At 40.8% G+C, this 15672-nt stretch overlaps 1 protein-coding gene across 1 annotated transcript in view; it reads left to right on the top strand.

The window, feature by feature from the left end:
- The first annotated feature begins 5840 nt into the window (after nt 1–5840).
- Nucleotides 5841–15672, top strand: part of lrch4 (leucine-rich repeats and calponin homology (CH) domain containing 4) — a 50004-nt gene continuing 40172 nt past the window's right edge. The window contains 1 exon segment of the mRNA XM_034130826.1: nt 5841–6218. Coding sequence (XP_033986717.1) covers nt 6047–6218 — 172 coding nt within the window. The 5' untranslated portion in view covers nt 5841–6046.

Genomic DNA, 15672 nt, shown 5'->3' on the forward strand with positions numbered 1-15672 from the left:
CACAGCTGTCGTCGTTAGCTCAAATTATAAACACGTGTGTCATGGAACACGATGATGTCACATTGACAGGTTTGGTAACGATGCAGCCATCAACGCATCTAAGCGTATTATGGGGTGTCATCAAATGCCGTTGCCATGGCGACAGACCACTCGCCATGAAGCACGATGTCGCTGTAAGTCCAATGGACACGGTCCGATCGTCCCCCAAACTTCGCTTGTATATCACCGGTCCAGCCCTCAACAGCTCTACGTCAATTATGGGGTTTCTTCAAATGCCGTTGCCATGCACAATGCTCGCCATGAAACACGGTTTTCTCATAACTTCAGTGAAAATGCTCCAAATGGCCCAAAACTTCACAGGTTTGGTAACGATGCAGCCATCAACGCATCTAAGCGTATTATGGGGTGTCATCAAATGCCGTTGCCATGGCGACAGATCATTCGCCATCAAGTTAGTTCAAAAGTTTGCAGTTCAAATATTCTGCTGCTTTTCCAAGCCTTTTTACTTTCTTTTCTTCACTCATCACACATTCAAGCCCCCAGTGTTCATGTATCATTTCAATCTAAATTCTTCACTTTCTTCTTACACATTACATTTCAGCATAGCAGTTTAGCGTCAGATTTTCAGCATAAAGCATTCCCACTAGCAATTTCTTCAGGAATTACATTCTCTAGTCTTACCGGCAGTACTAATTATGTATCTTGTTTTGTTGCACGTATTGAAAGCAAATATTTCCACTTTATTCCAACGTAGTGGTAGACTATTGGTGCTCAAAGCGGCAACTCAAATATAATTGGAAGACTCAACAGAAATGTCTCTTTCCAGAAATCATGACACCAGATAATCCCCAGAGCATGTTGCTCCTCGGTTTAGCTTGCTCAGGTTAGGGTTTTGTCCATGAGTAGATGCATGCTTCATTCTGTGATACAGTGCCAAGGTGTAGTTGGTTTGAAAACAATAGTTCTCATGAAAGTACATTGTTTGATTTTGGTCAACTGTCAAGCTTATGCTGTTTGTAAAAATCTTTTTTCAATAAATGGTTACAGCGCCTAACTATAATCACAAATTGTACTGTTACCATTCGTTATCCAGATTCAACTAAATAACTCAGGTGTTAAAAGGTGAGCTTTAGAGTTGTGGATGGGTATATTTTTGAACTTTGGACTAGCTGTTTTCCATATTTGCTAGAATTGATGCCAGATAGACTACAGCTCTTAATGCACAGGCAGGTGATCGAGATCAGCCTTCTGATCTCAATAAGAATGAGCCAAAATGAGAAACTATAACATTTAACACGGACAAGAGGTTTGTTTCTTGTCTGATTTACTGAAATATCTTAAAAACAATGATGTCCCGCTTTAAGCTGATCAAAGTGTGTCATCTGACGTAACGACCGGTTAGCCAGGCTGCTAACATCACTGCTAACATCACTACATCAAAAGACAGAGATATGCTTTTATTTTATATGAAAACATATGACTTTTGCGGAAAATACATTCTGACAGGCAGTGGTGGAAAGTAACTAAGTACATTTACTTAAGTACTTTGTTTGTACTTTACTTAAGTATTTCCATGTATTGCTACTTTATACTTCTTATTTCAGAGACAAATATTGTACTTTTTACTCCAATTCATTTATTTGAACACTCACAGTTACTATTTACTTTTGTACATATAAAAACATAGGATATGCTGAAACAGTATACTGCAGTACTGTAGTACTAATCTACTAAGTATTTCAAGTATTTCAATTTGGTCCACATTGACAGACTACATCTCTAAAATGCTCTTACATTAATAAAATCGGGATAAAGAAATAACCACGATAATATAATAATAATAATAATAATACATTTGATTTATATAGCACACTTTAAAAACAACGTCATCTCAAGGTGCTTAACACTGTGAAAATATCCCTTCTGCAACTAGTACTTTTACCTTTGATACTTGAAGTACATTAAGCTGATAATACTGAGTACCTTATCATTCTCAAATGGGTCATTGTGCAGAATGAGTACTTTTACTCAAGAACATTTTTGAAATATGCACTTTGCTTTTTACTTAGAATCTGAGTACTTCTCCCAATACTGCTGACAATCAACAATGCACTTGAGGTGAGTGAGTCCACTTCTTTTTAAGTAACCAAGTCTTTCAGTCTGATCCTGTCAAGCCCTCTGTATGGACGTGTGGAAGTACAGGAAACATCCACTGCTGCTCTTTTTACGCGGTGGCTGATTCTTTTATTGATGATATTATCCTGTTGCTGTTCTCTCTGGGATTGACCCCATTTGGCATTCAGTCTAAATGTGTGGGTCATACCGATAACCAACTGTTACATACCACTCACACATGTGCCACTACAACAATGGTAGCATACCTTCAGCCACTTGTTAATCTCAGCGCTGCTGCAGAAAGCCCACCACAACCTCCTCCTTACACCCCCCAGTCCCAACCCAGTTATTTGAGCCGGAGACACAGAAATAATGGATAGAGAGAAACACATTTGCTCTGCATGGTACGGCATTGCTCAACTCAAATTGCCCTTTTTGGATGTCCATTTTCTTAACAACGCTGCCACAACAGAGCTGGGAGAAGTACTCAGATCCTGTACTAAAAGTAGAAGTAGAGTGTAGGAATACTCTGTTACAGTAAAAGTCCTGCAATCAAAATGTTACTCAAGTAAAAGTAGAAAAAGTATTAGCATCAAAATATAGTTAAAGTACCAAAAGTAAAAGTAGTCATTGTGCAGATTGGTCCATTTCAGAATAATATATATGATATGTTTTATAATGATTGATCATTAAAGTGTTCTCAAAGCTGGTAAAGGTGCAGCTAGTTTGAATGACTTTGTATACTGCAGGGTAGCTTGTGAATTTACTCCAGGTGGAACTAAAGTCTGATTTAACACTTGATTATATTTCACATCATTCATCCACATCTGTAAAGTAACTAAAGGTATTAAATACATGCAGTGGAGTAAAAGTACACCATTTACCTCTGAATTGTAGTGGGGTAAAAGTAAAGTAGCAAGTAGCAACAATTGAAATACTCAAGTAAAGTACAAGTACGTACAATACTTGAGTATATGTTAGTTACTTTAAACCACTGTGCTACAATGACAAATAAGTCACAACAGCATCCAGCTCTCAATGTTTTGTGGCAAAGCATTCTATTTCTGCATGACCAAATATGGACATTTATTTCACATTTTCAATTTCATTATGTATTCTTAAGTTCATTTATAATTAATATGCATAATCAGTTAACCCAACATTAAATAATGCCCATTTAATTAAATGGCCTATTTTGCTTCTACCTTGACTTTATAGATTCATAAGGTGGAAACATTCAAACAAAGGAGAACTCAAAACAGCAGACTGAGCAATATCACAACATCCCACCAGTGGGGGGGAGGGGGGGGAGGTATTATGCTTTACAATCTCATAGAAATACAGTGGACAGAATGAGTTAACCACTAACTGTTAATGGATTTTACAAGTGCATGTAGTGAAAGTTATCCCCCCTCACCCAACACACACACACACACACACTAACACTGGTCGCAGCTGGACGTCCGACAGGACTTTGACAGATGGTCCAATGGGAAGCTGGATAGGGAGGGAGGGAGGGAGGGAGGACACAGGAGCTAAAGAAAAGGATGGATGGAGACTGGAGAGGAGGGGACAATGCTAATGGGTGCAAAAGTGTGTGTGTGTGTGTGTGTGTGTGTGTGTGTGTGTGTGTGTGTGTGTGTGTGTGTGTGTGTGTGTGTGTGTGTGTGTGTGTGTGTGTGTGTGTGTGTGTGTGTGTGTGTGTGTGTGTGTGTGTGTGTGTGTGTGTGTGTGTGTGTGTGTGTGTGTAGGAGGGGAGTCATCTGCCCCTGAAAGAATGGAAGAATAAGAATCAGGGTTATACCTCATGAGAGGAAAGGGGGGACCCTGCAGTCCTGCTGACGCTGCATTTGGCCTTATATGGGTTTTCAGAAATGTGCATGTATTCATGCACACACAAACACACACTTGCTGTGGCACTTCATTCTGGGTAAGTAACCTTTAGTTAATTTTACTGCAATGAATAATAAAGATCAAGCTTCAATTGAACAAAATCAATTAACATGACATGAGTTCCATTCATGATTCATGGGAAGTTGATTGGATCACCTGGCTGCACTTTGTGATGGTTAGTGTTTTAATTAAAGACACAAAAGGGTTCTGTACTGCTCATTCTGATTGGTACGTATGACAACTAATATAACTATGTTTCTCCTGAAATTCCCAAAAGAAAAGGCGACATTATGCATTCAATATGCAAGCACAGACCCCGCCCCCATGGTTGTCAGTCAGAATTACTCTCGTTGTGAACACGCCCCTTCAGCGTCGCTCCCTCGCGCTGCTGTCCCCATGGCTGCACCCTTCCGAGAACCAGGTAGAACTAAAACTGTTTCAGACGACTTCCGGTTGCAACTGTCAAAATAAAATTCGAAAAAGGGGACAATGCTTTGAAGAGCTAGTAAGGAAAATTGTCATATTTTATTAATAGTTTTTCATTGTAAAAATATTGAAGCTCTGATTTTCCCTCATATTTAAGTTATTTGCCAAACCACAGGCTACTGAATTTTAACTTTATCTGTAAATTACAGACAGTGACCGAATTATAATGTTTTGTACTACAGTATCACAAGACATATTCGAGAAAAACTATTTTAAACAGCCCCCCCTCCCTAATCTCTATTTTGTATCCTTACAGCGTGGTTAAAAAGAACACAAAGGTGCTCTAGGAGGAGATTCAGGTGATAAGGTGTGGGGGGGGCCAACTTGTGGCCCCACGCAAAGTTATATGATGAGGCCCTCTGTGTCGCGAGCATCGACGGGGGGGGGGGGGGGCGGTAGTCGAGCCTGAAACTGTGGCGCACTTACGCAGCGTCCACACGGCAGCGTGCGTTGAAGCTTGCCGGTGAGCTTGTCTGAAACTCGACCAACAATCAATCACATGAATCTCCCGCCCCGGACACACAAGCACGTGGTTTGATTGGCTAGAGCTTGTACTGGCATATGATATGATTGGCTGACGCTTCCGCCGAAGCTTCAAAAGTTGAACATTGCTCAACTTTTGAAGCGAGCAACGCGAGCAAAGCGAAGCAACGCTCCCACAATGCAGTTCGGCAAAGCGTGACGTCACCCCATTCAAAATGAATGGGCAGAAGCATTGAAGCTTCAACGCACGCCGCTGTGTGGACGGGCCGTTACACTGTAGGTGCGCCGCATTTGCGCTTCAGATGAGGCTCCCTCTGCAAAATGAAGCACCCTCCGCAAAATGAAGCACCCTCCGCAAGCTGAGGCCCCCTCCGCGAGGTGAGGCCCCACGCAGTCTGCGTGATCGGCCTGTAGGGAGGGGCGGCCCTGGGCTAATGGTTACACAAGACAAAAAAAACGTTATGACATCACAAAGTGACCAAAATCTGATCAGCTAATTTTCAGACAGGTTTTTATGTAAATGGGTCAGGACAAAAAGTGAGCGAATCTTTGTTCCTAAAACTTTCAGAATGTCTTTACAAAGGGGACACATGTTGAAAAGACATGAGCAAGTGGATTTTGCGTAATAGGTGACCTTTAATTCAGTTGTTAATGTTTTTTTTCATTTGCTTTTGGGCTGTGTACAGAGCTTTAGTACATTTTGTGAAAAGGTATGAAAACTGTTATAATCATCAGAGGAGGGATTTTCTGTTTCTCTTTAATTGGAAAATGTTGGACTTTTACTTTGAAGGAAAATGATGGTGTTCCTGTAATATTGTTGCGAAATGTGCCAGCTTGACGCAACTTCCTGAAAGATTGACAGCTTGAATCGCTCTCCTTTACGAGTGGAAACGATAGCTCCCGTTGTGTGAGAGCCGCTATCACAACTCACGGCGCGCCACCTTTCCTCGGATTTTACGTTGTACTTTTAAAGAAGTTTACAGGAAGCGTTCTCAGGTTGGAGTTTATGACAATACTCGGGGAATGAAAGTGGAGCGGACGCCTGAAACAAAGTAAAAGAGGAGGTTTGATGGCTGCTGGGGATGGAGCCCAGCTGCCTGCCACCGTAGCGGCCAGCCGGAGCGTGGAGAAGGCGCTGGAGGAGGCTGCTGCTAGCGGGGCTCTCAACTTGTCCAACCGAAAACTGAAGGAGTTTCCCCGCAGTGCCAGGAACTACGACCTGTCCGACATCACACATGCAGGTCAGTTTGCATTGCAGTGTTTTATTCAACTAACAAAGCAGCACGAGCAAGCTAGCTGTTATAATGAGCACCGTCTTTTGTTTTATCGCCACCTGCTTCTTTCTTCTAACGGATAACCCTTCCTCAGCCCGACACGTTTCACAAGACTCCCTCAGTAACTCCGTAGCCTGCTGTTCCCCTGCTGACTGTCACAACGGTACACCTCGTAAATTATGAATTACGTCTTCTTTCAGTATCACAACATCCCTATTATTTCGGCACGTAGATACCCTGTCAAACTGTTTTTAAATCAGTAAGAATCTTTAAAAAACGCCCCATGAGTCTTCTTTCAGCAAACTGCAGTTTTAGCTCAGTGTTAGCATATGCCTCAGTTTTTTAAAAAAGAATTTCCCTTGCCTGGAGGTTTCGTTTAAGGTGTAAACAAGGCAGCATATAAACTACTCTATTTAAAATTTCACATAAAGTTCCAGCTTTTAAAAGAAGCGTCGCGTGCTCTCTTAAAGTGGACTTAAAAGAAAAAAAAAGCCAGACTGAGTTCCTCTTCCTCACATACAGGCAGCTCTCATTAGCCGCTGAAACATGTCTACATTGCTAATTTGTGTTGGTCAGGTCTTGTTGGTTTTACTAAAAGCTTAGTTCTCCAGAAATCGTGTTATTCACAGTCTTACTTTCTTGGCTTTTACAGTGTTTTTTTGTAGTTTTTCAGTATTTTCTGAGCCAATAGTGAAACCACATGGCAACCTTCTAGCAACCAGCCCCTCAATGTGTGCCTTTCACTTCATCCCCACTGACACTATACTAAGCATTCCTATCAACATTATGCATTTCATGCACACCATGTAAACAACACATTGTTCTTTTTAACACTGTGAGCCAAGTTCATGTTAATCTGGATACATATTTTGGACATTCCTTTTTTTTTGTTTCTTTTTATATTTTTATATTTGGTGTAAATACTTTTCCTAATTTTTTGTATTTTGTTAAATATATATATTTTTTAATATTTTCTTTTTATGATCGTTATATTTTTGACCTCTTACAACTTATTTCCTTATGTTATTTATTTTTGCACCACTATACACGAAAGCAAATTCCTTGCATGTGTAAACGTACCTGGCGATAAACTCGATTCAGAATCTGATTGTAGTTGAGCTAAATTGCCCAGGACATTGTAGAGAGAGCTTGAGAACACCAACAGAGAGTAAAACTGAAGAGTGAAGTAGGTGTGGATGACACTGTGGATTACAGGGAACTACCTTGCCCTCGCCTTGTTGAAAATAGGATTACCCCATCCAGGTTGCTGAAATCAATCTGGCTATACAGGGATTTAAAGCAGCACCCCCTATCCTCCGTCACTGCTCTCCGTGCTCTGGTAATTATGACCATCTGCTCATAACAACCCAGGTCTAGGCCCTGTGGGAAGACAAGGCCTTGAACACACGGAAACACACACAGGCACCTGCCGCTGGAGCAACCCAACCCTAATGACTATGGAGGTGATGAATACAATTCATACTTTGGTAATGCACCTGATTAGGATGTGTTTATTCAAGCACAGGTTCTTGGATAAACTAATGTTATCCGGCTTTGCAGGTCAGTAAAAGATACAACTGTGGTTGATGTTGTTAGGTTTAAAGGGACACTCATATATGTACAGTTTAATCAGAATATGTATTACTGTGCCTGTGAAAAAAGATGTCTGTCCTTGATGGATCTGGAGGGGCTTCTTCTGACCAAATAACCCTTTTGCATTAAATGTTTAAACAAACAACCGTTTGTTTTGGGTTCATGAAAGTTAATTGTAATATTTTGGTTGCCTAAAAATGTCAGTGTTGTTGTTCAGCTTTCAGTTTTACGTGGCCTCATCTCGTGTTACTTATGGCTCCAAAAACCAAGATGGCTATGGCCAAAATGCCAAACTGCAGGCTGTAAAAAAACAAACACACTGTATTCCACAGACCTAGGGTGATGCCATGGTAGCTACGTCCTCTCCTTATATAGGAATTCAGTTAATGGTTTGTACACTGTTATCTTATAGGGGTCCTAGTGGCACAGAGTTTGTTGGAGTCCCCACAAGAATGAGGAACAGGTTAGTGTCAAGCTGTATGAAGCCTTTGGAACAGTGGACATTTTGGTTTGTCAAACACAACTAACTATTAATACCATTAATTCAATATGGCTGTTGTACATACTGGCACACTTACAGTTGTACTTTAAAGGAACACAGCCCTCATTAATGCTATACTTCCACCTGCCATTTGTGACAGGGCTGCGTGGATGTTTCCATGGCAGACATGTTGACATGACATAGCAGAGAATGCAAAGGTGTTCATAATTACATTAATAATGGCTGCATTTCCTTTTTTGAGTTCCAGTTCCAGGGTCTTGCCTCTCTGTTGTCGATGCTTGATTACTTCCATGGCTTAGTCGAATGAAGCCATACATGTGGTTTTTTCTGCTTGGAACTATTTTAATTCTGAACCTCAATCACTAATAATAACCTATGATTCAAATAAGGCCAAGTGGCTTTAAGTGTGGCAGACGTTATTTCACACAAATATGTTAGAACATGGAAGCTTGTCTTCTACCTTTGAAACAGTATATTTGAAAAATAAAACTTACTGGCTCTTTTGGAGCCTTCAACTGCATCTTGCATGATTGGAGCTGTATAAGGTTTTTATTTATTTTTTGTCCCAGAGGATTTAAGAACAAGCACATGTTTGTATTTCTTAAATATATTAAGAAGCTTGAACCAGTAAACTGTTGGAATTTCTGTTGAAGTAAAATGTTGTGTAAAAGTAACTGCCGTAAAAAAACTTTTAAGCAAGAATAAGTTACTGTTGGCATATCTAAGGACGTGTCATATTCTGAAGGAGAATCTTTTATGTTAATTTAAGATAGAAAAGTCATACATTCTACAGGGATGTCAGATAAATGATCATAGAAAGGATGAGTTCATTTGAACCAGCCTTTGAGTCATGGCCACATTGAACAGCTGCTGACATCACCTTGGCTCATGGTGACATTTAGTTGTTCATTTAGCTGTAATTGTTGGGTTAGCTCCTCTATAGGCCCATTGTAGATATTTAGTCTTGAATACATGTTTTTGCAGCACCCAGGTGGGTGTCGTTGTGGTAATGTCTAGTATGTGGGTAATGAGGTGCTCTTAGTTTCACTGAGACACCTGGTAGTTATGCCAGACAGACGTTATATCAGCTATGAGATGCAGCAAAGCTCGCTGATGTGTGTGTGACAGTGCTTGCTGATTCACCAAACTGGTCATGATGGTTGTCAGACATAGTCTTGCCATGGATCTAATCTTTTGAAAATGAAGATGTGTGGAATCTGCGGCTTCACAGTCGCATGACATATCAAGCTAATACCTAATAAGCGTTTGCGAGTCTTCCTGCAATAACACAAATGGTAACGCTTTTAAATTAAAGAAAAGAGAACGAATGGTGATTCCTAAACAATGTATATTTGGTCTGTGGTGAATGACATCCTCTCAGAACATAGCAGCCAGAATGAAATGAAGGTATAACAAAGAGCTTCACACTGGTTTGAGGTTCATTAATTGTCACAGGATTGCCCAGCGGAAGGCATTTTTCCTGGCTTGTTGGTGCAGAACACGTTCCGCTCATTTAACAGCCCTCTCCGGGATGCCATGATGGAGCCAGGTCTCTGCAAGATGTGGCACAAAAGCTTTGGATCTCCCATTGCTGGGTCAGCCCCAGTCCTATTTAATTCATGATTCCACTTTCCTGCAACCGGACATTAGCCAGGATCAGGCTGGGTAGTGGATCAGGCTGGGTAGTGGATCAGGCTGGGTAGTGGATCAGGCTGGGTAGTGGATCAGGCCAGCCTTGCTTTTATCCCGGCTCTCTTCTCGGGGCAACACAACCAATGGCATTTTGTCCTGCTGGAGGTAGCCTGAAATGATGGTTTGCCTTCACACTGCAGGAACTGTAGTAACGCTACAGCTGAGAAAGTTGTCTAGGGCAAAGTTTGCAAATGGTACCTGCTAGGACCTGAACGCTGAAAACAACCCTCACCCTTTGGCAATAATAATAACTGAGTCGGTGTCTGAAACTTATGCTAATTTGATAATTGTTTTGATTTATTTCTCAATGATTAGTCATTAAGTTAAATACGTTTACAAGCTATTGCAGATCCCTAAGGCCCAAGATGACATTTTCAAGTGGGTTCAAAATCCAAAGATATTTTAGTGTACTATATCAGACAAAGCTTTTTTCGGAATTCCAATTTAATCAAACAGAACCTGTCATGATGTCTACTGTTAGAAATGTTTACATTCAGAAATGAATGTAAGTAATGCTATCTGGCCTCCTGTCTAGTGTTAGTGTCCAGTATTACTTCTTATTTTACTGTAGCTCTGTTTTGGTCTCCACCGACTCCTGATCAACATATGTCTCATAGCTACCACATTTTTAAGCAGACACTTGTTAACTTTGTCTCTGCTGAAGTGATGTTCAGGTAGCATACAGTCAGCCAGTTTAAACTAGTTTGCTGAAATGTGTTATCCATGGGTTAGTGTAGATGATTATAGTGACACTCTGTCAACATCATCGCATCATCTGAATCTGTGTAGAGCCAAGGAGTTTGCTGGTTATTCTTTGTACGTTCTACCTAACTTCTTTAAGACTAGACTCATAAAATGATCAATATTTAGAATCGCTTAACCAAATGTCTAATTCAACCTATTAATTAAATAAGTCATCTGAGAGTAGCTATAACTATCAATTATAGCTAACCTGAAGTTCAACCAACCCAAAGTTCACAGCATAATTCCACCATGTTTGAACTTATCATATTAGGAGAACCAGGCACATTTTGTATACATTTGTTTAACTAGGCATTTTCACATTTAAAAATTAAGCTTGCATCTAATCCATTGTGAGTTGTAGCAGGCAGGATATTGCAGATATTGAATATGGTGGTTGAACTAGGATAAGACCCAGCAGTGTTTATAATAACATCAGCCCCCCCCCCTTCCCACTGAAGCAGCTTCCCTCAGGAAGGTCAGAGGTTCACACACACACACACACACACACACACACACACACACACACACACACACACACACCCTCCCCCAGAGTGTTTCCCGTTAGCTCAGAGCGGTTGCAGGGAACAAAGCCCATCTATTGTATGATGTGTGCACCTTGTAGATCCACAGTGAACATACACAGGTCACCTTAGGGCAAAGGCTTTAATAATGAGGTTTACTGAGTATGGGTCTTAAATGTATGATATGTGTGAAATTAACAATTTTCAGCGGCATTATTTCTGTCTTTAAGTATGATCACCTCGATGCTAAAAATGTATGTTTTAAAAAAAGGGCGTGTGTGATTTGTATTTTTTTAAGTGTCTCAAATGAGTGCAGAATGGCATATATAAAATGAAACGCATAGAAAATTACAATAATCTTTCTGTTGACGACAACCTTAAAGAATGTAATTTAGAAGGTGGTGATGATATAGTGCTTTGGCAAAATGAATAAAACTACCCATCCTTGAATGACAAATACTGTACAAGGCAATATTTAAGCACTTCCTTAATATAAAGTGTCAAATCTGTGTGTGGTATCGAAGCTTTCAGGATAATTCCCATATTGTTTAGCCGTTACAAATACAACTTGGATGTTGAAGTAAATGCCATTCACACATTGGAATCTTGTAATTACGGTAAACCTGATATGTCATGAGAGGCAAGGGGCCCTGTTTGCATGGGACTCGTGTTGCCTGGTGACCTCGTGTGATTTGTAATTATTGCAGTCTGTTTTTATCAGGTGTTTATGGAGTTTGAGTTTGAGAAGGGCTATTTTTAGATTTGTATTACTAGGAAAAGCATCACAAGAAGCTGGAAACGGCATCATCATGTTGTTTTCTGACATATGATTTTAACTATTAATTGACTAATAAAGCTGATATAGTTATTGGCTAATGTATTCTGCTATAAATCATCTTTTCATCTGCAAATTACCTACCGTTTTTTTTTTTATACCATTCTTTGTTTTTCCCTGGATGGATGTGGTTTTATGTGCTTTGTTCTTTTCTAAGTGGAAAATGATGAGCCTGCAGTGGAAGTGATTAATGAGAGCTTTCATAGCACTTAAGCTGCAAATTCAGGAGGTTCATAGCCACTGCTGATGATGCAGACCCATTTAGAGAAGAAGCAAGTTCAAACCCATCAAGGGAGGCTTGACTTGCACGGCAGCATATGTGAAGGCCCCGTAGGCTTCAAGTGCAGCGCTTGACAGATAATCTAAAACCATCAGAAATCCACTTTCCAACAGCAGGATTGGGGCAGGCAGTGTCCTACACATTTTAGTTTGGATTTTCCAAAACCGTCAATATGTTAGCCACACCCACTTTTGCAGTTAATGGACAGGTTGTATGAAAGTAGTTTGGGTTTAAGCTAAATCCACATTTCCTGGTGTATATCAGTATGTAGTGTCTCTACTTTAAAGAGTCCTCTCCTGCTGATGTTCAGGTGTATATCAGTATGTAGTGTCTCTACTTTAAAGAGTCCTCTCCTGCTGATGTTCAGGTGTATATCAGTATGTAGTGTCTCTACTTTAAAGAGTCCTCTCCTGCTGATGTTCAGGTGTATATCAGTATGTAGTGTCTCTACTTTAAAGAGTCCTCTCCTGCTGGTGTTCAGGTGTATATCAGAATGTAGTGTCTCTACTTTAAAGAGTCCTCTCCTGCTGGTGTTCAGGTGTATATCAGAATGTAGTGTCTCTACTTTAAAGAGTCCTCTCCTGCTGATGTTCAGGTGTATATCAGAATGTAGTGTCTCTACTTTAAAGAGTCCTCTCCTGCTGATGTTCAGGTGTATATCAGTATGTAGTGTCTCTACTTTAAAGAGTCCTCTCCTGCTGATGTTCAGGTGTATATCAGTATGTAGTGTCTCTACATGTCTCCATGCTTTAATGTTCAAAAAGCTCTTTATTGTTCTCATACTGCCTGTGCTGCAGCACCTCTTTTCACCCTCTGTCTGAAACCAGAGCCCAGTCTGCTCTGATTGGTCTGCTGGCCAGAGAAACTCCCTCTAGTGTGAACTTGTTGCCTTTTCAGACCATTTACATGCACACAAACCTTTATAGCACACCACAGGAAAAGGAAGACTCCCGAAAGCATAATAGGGGCTCTTTAACAACTACTATTGTCACTTTTGTTGTGAGGGACACATTAAAGGCCTTCAAAGAGAGGCTGTCCAAAATGTTATGCAGGTACACCCTCTTCTGTATGTTCTCTACGACCTAGTTTGTTTGAAGCACACTTTCAGGATCTGTGACGTGCTGCCAGCTTGGTGTCTAAACCAATGTATGATCCCTTGTTTATTTGAACTGGGAACGTCAGCTGTAGAGATACATTGGGCATGAGCAAAGTGAACAGCACATAAAAACACAGGCAGCAGTCTCAGTTCTATGGCAACAAGCGGCAGGGAGTAACACAAGAAGAGACTCTTGAAAAGCAAGAAAAGAAGGATCCCTGTGTGTCAGTAACATGTTGCAGGTGCACTCCGCCCTGGATTTTGCTGCTGATTTGAATTAAATCATTGTGTCCATATCCAAGTAAAGCAATCCTGCAGAGAAAAAAAGGAATATCAGTGACTAAATAACCTCCTATTGCGATCGGGACCTCCCTTTTATTAATAAACTTTATATTGAGTTCTTATTCCTTTTATTAAAAAGGGATTGTTGGGACCAACTGCAGCTCATGGTAGTTCAGATTCAGTGTGTTGGAGCAATGGAAATGTTGTTGCATGGGAACCAAGTTAATACATTGACCTCCAATCTCATATGACCTCTAGGGATGTGAGGGACAACAGCTTGTTGTTGAGAGCAGAAGAACACACACTCACACACTCCATACCACGACTGAGAAGGCCAGCAGCTGACTAAGAGAAATAATGAATGAGGAAAGGAGGGGTGTGTTACTTCCATGCCATGTTCCTGTAAGAAGGCTTACAATGAGGGTTGCACACTTGATGTTGGCCCTCATCAAATATCTAACCCCTTCTCCTTTTCCACATTGTTTTATTTCATAGATTGAATTGAGAAAGTCAGTGATTATTTTCCATAATTCCAAACACCAAGGGGCCTATTCTCATTTATTTTTAATGTAAGTGAAATTGAATTCTTCAGTCATTTTGACCCTTCAGTTCGTGTTGTTTCGGTTAAGCAGTTTAGGTCATGACCGTAGCTCTGTTACAGTCATTATTCAGGCTGTTTAAAAACAAACAATAAAACCCAGTGTATGTGGCCACAAATCCTAAATTCCTGTTTATTCCTGCTGGTTGCTTTTTCAGGCACAAATAGCCAGAAAATAAAAATAATTGCTGTTGCTAAGCACTGCTTCCATTGAGTCTGTGCAGGGACTCCAGTATCAGTTTTCGCATGAAAAGTTCAATGACATAATTAAGAGTGAAGCAGTAAATCATCTGCCCCTTTAGACCAATGGCCTGGTTTCAAGCCTGTTGCCATTACACTCTGGGTTAAGCTGCTAGAAAGTACAGAACTACACTAAGTCGGCCCTGATTTGGTGTGTGTGTCTGTGCACGCCTGTGTGTACAGTTTGAGCTCAGCATATGGCTGTATCCTTTTCTCAGTTGTTTACATCTGTTCTGTGTGAGAATGTGTGCATAGATGTTGGTGGCTTGTGTGCGACTGTGTGTGTTCACCCCCCCTGTGTTTTATTTTCTCTGTACTGCGGATGTGGGCTGCCGGTTCACTCAGTCTTCACTTCTGCTTTTCTTCGTCTTCTCTCTGATTGCCCCACACTTTTCTGTCAGCCAACAATTCAGCCCAGTAAAGAACGTCTGTTGTAAATGTCACAGAAAAATGAAATGCCAGATAGAGTTCCTCAAAGATAGTAAGGGGGAAACTGGAAGGAATCTGTCATGAATGAATAAATACTGAACAAGTTGTTAATGTCAGCTAATGAAAGCCATGGCTTGTGTAATTTGAGAATGAAATACCTCTTTTCACCCCTCATTGTTGCATTACCAGGGACCAGAAGTCAGTTATTTATTCACTTGGAGAATATGGTGCTTCACTATGCTCGATTCTTTTGTCATGCTCTATATACAGTATGTGTAGGTTAATGTCTAAAGCATGTATCTCAGTCTCTGTCTGGAAGCTGCTGGTGGTTTCTCTCTCAGAGCAGCAGCTGCTGGGGATGGGGAATCCCTCCCCTGTCTCATGGGAGGTAACCAGAGAAAAGGCTGAGGCAGACAGGGAAGGGGTGTGTGTGTGTGTGTGTGTGTGTGTGTGTGTGTGTGTGTGTGTGTGTGGTGTGTGTGGGTGTGTGTGTGTGTTGTGTGTGTGTGTGTGTGTGTGTGTGGTGTGTGTGTGTGTGTGTGTGTGTGTGTGTGTGTGTGTGTGTGTGTGTGTGTGTGTGTGTGTGTGTGTGTGTGTGTGTGTGTGTGT

The sequence above is a fragment of the Trematomus bernacchii genome, unplaced genomic scaffold (genome assembly GCF_902827165.1).
Source record: "Trematomus bernacchii unplaced genomic scaffold, fTreBer1.1, whole genome shotgun sequence".
Taxonomy (NCBI): Eukaryota; Metazoa; Chordata; class Actinopteri; order Perciformes; family Nototheniidae; genus Trematomus; species Trematomus bernacchii.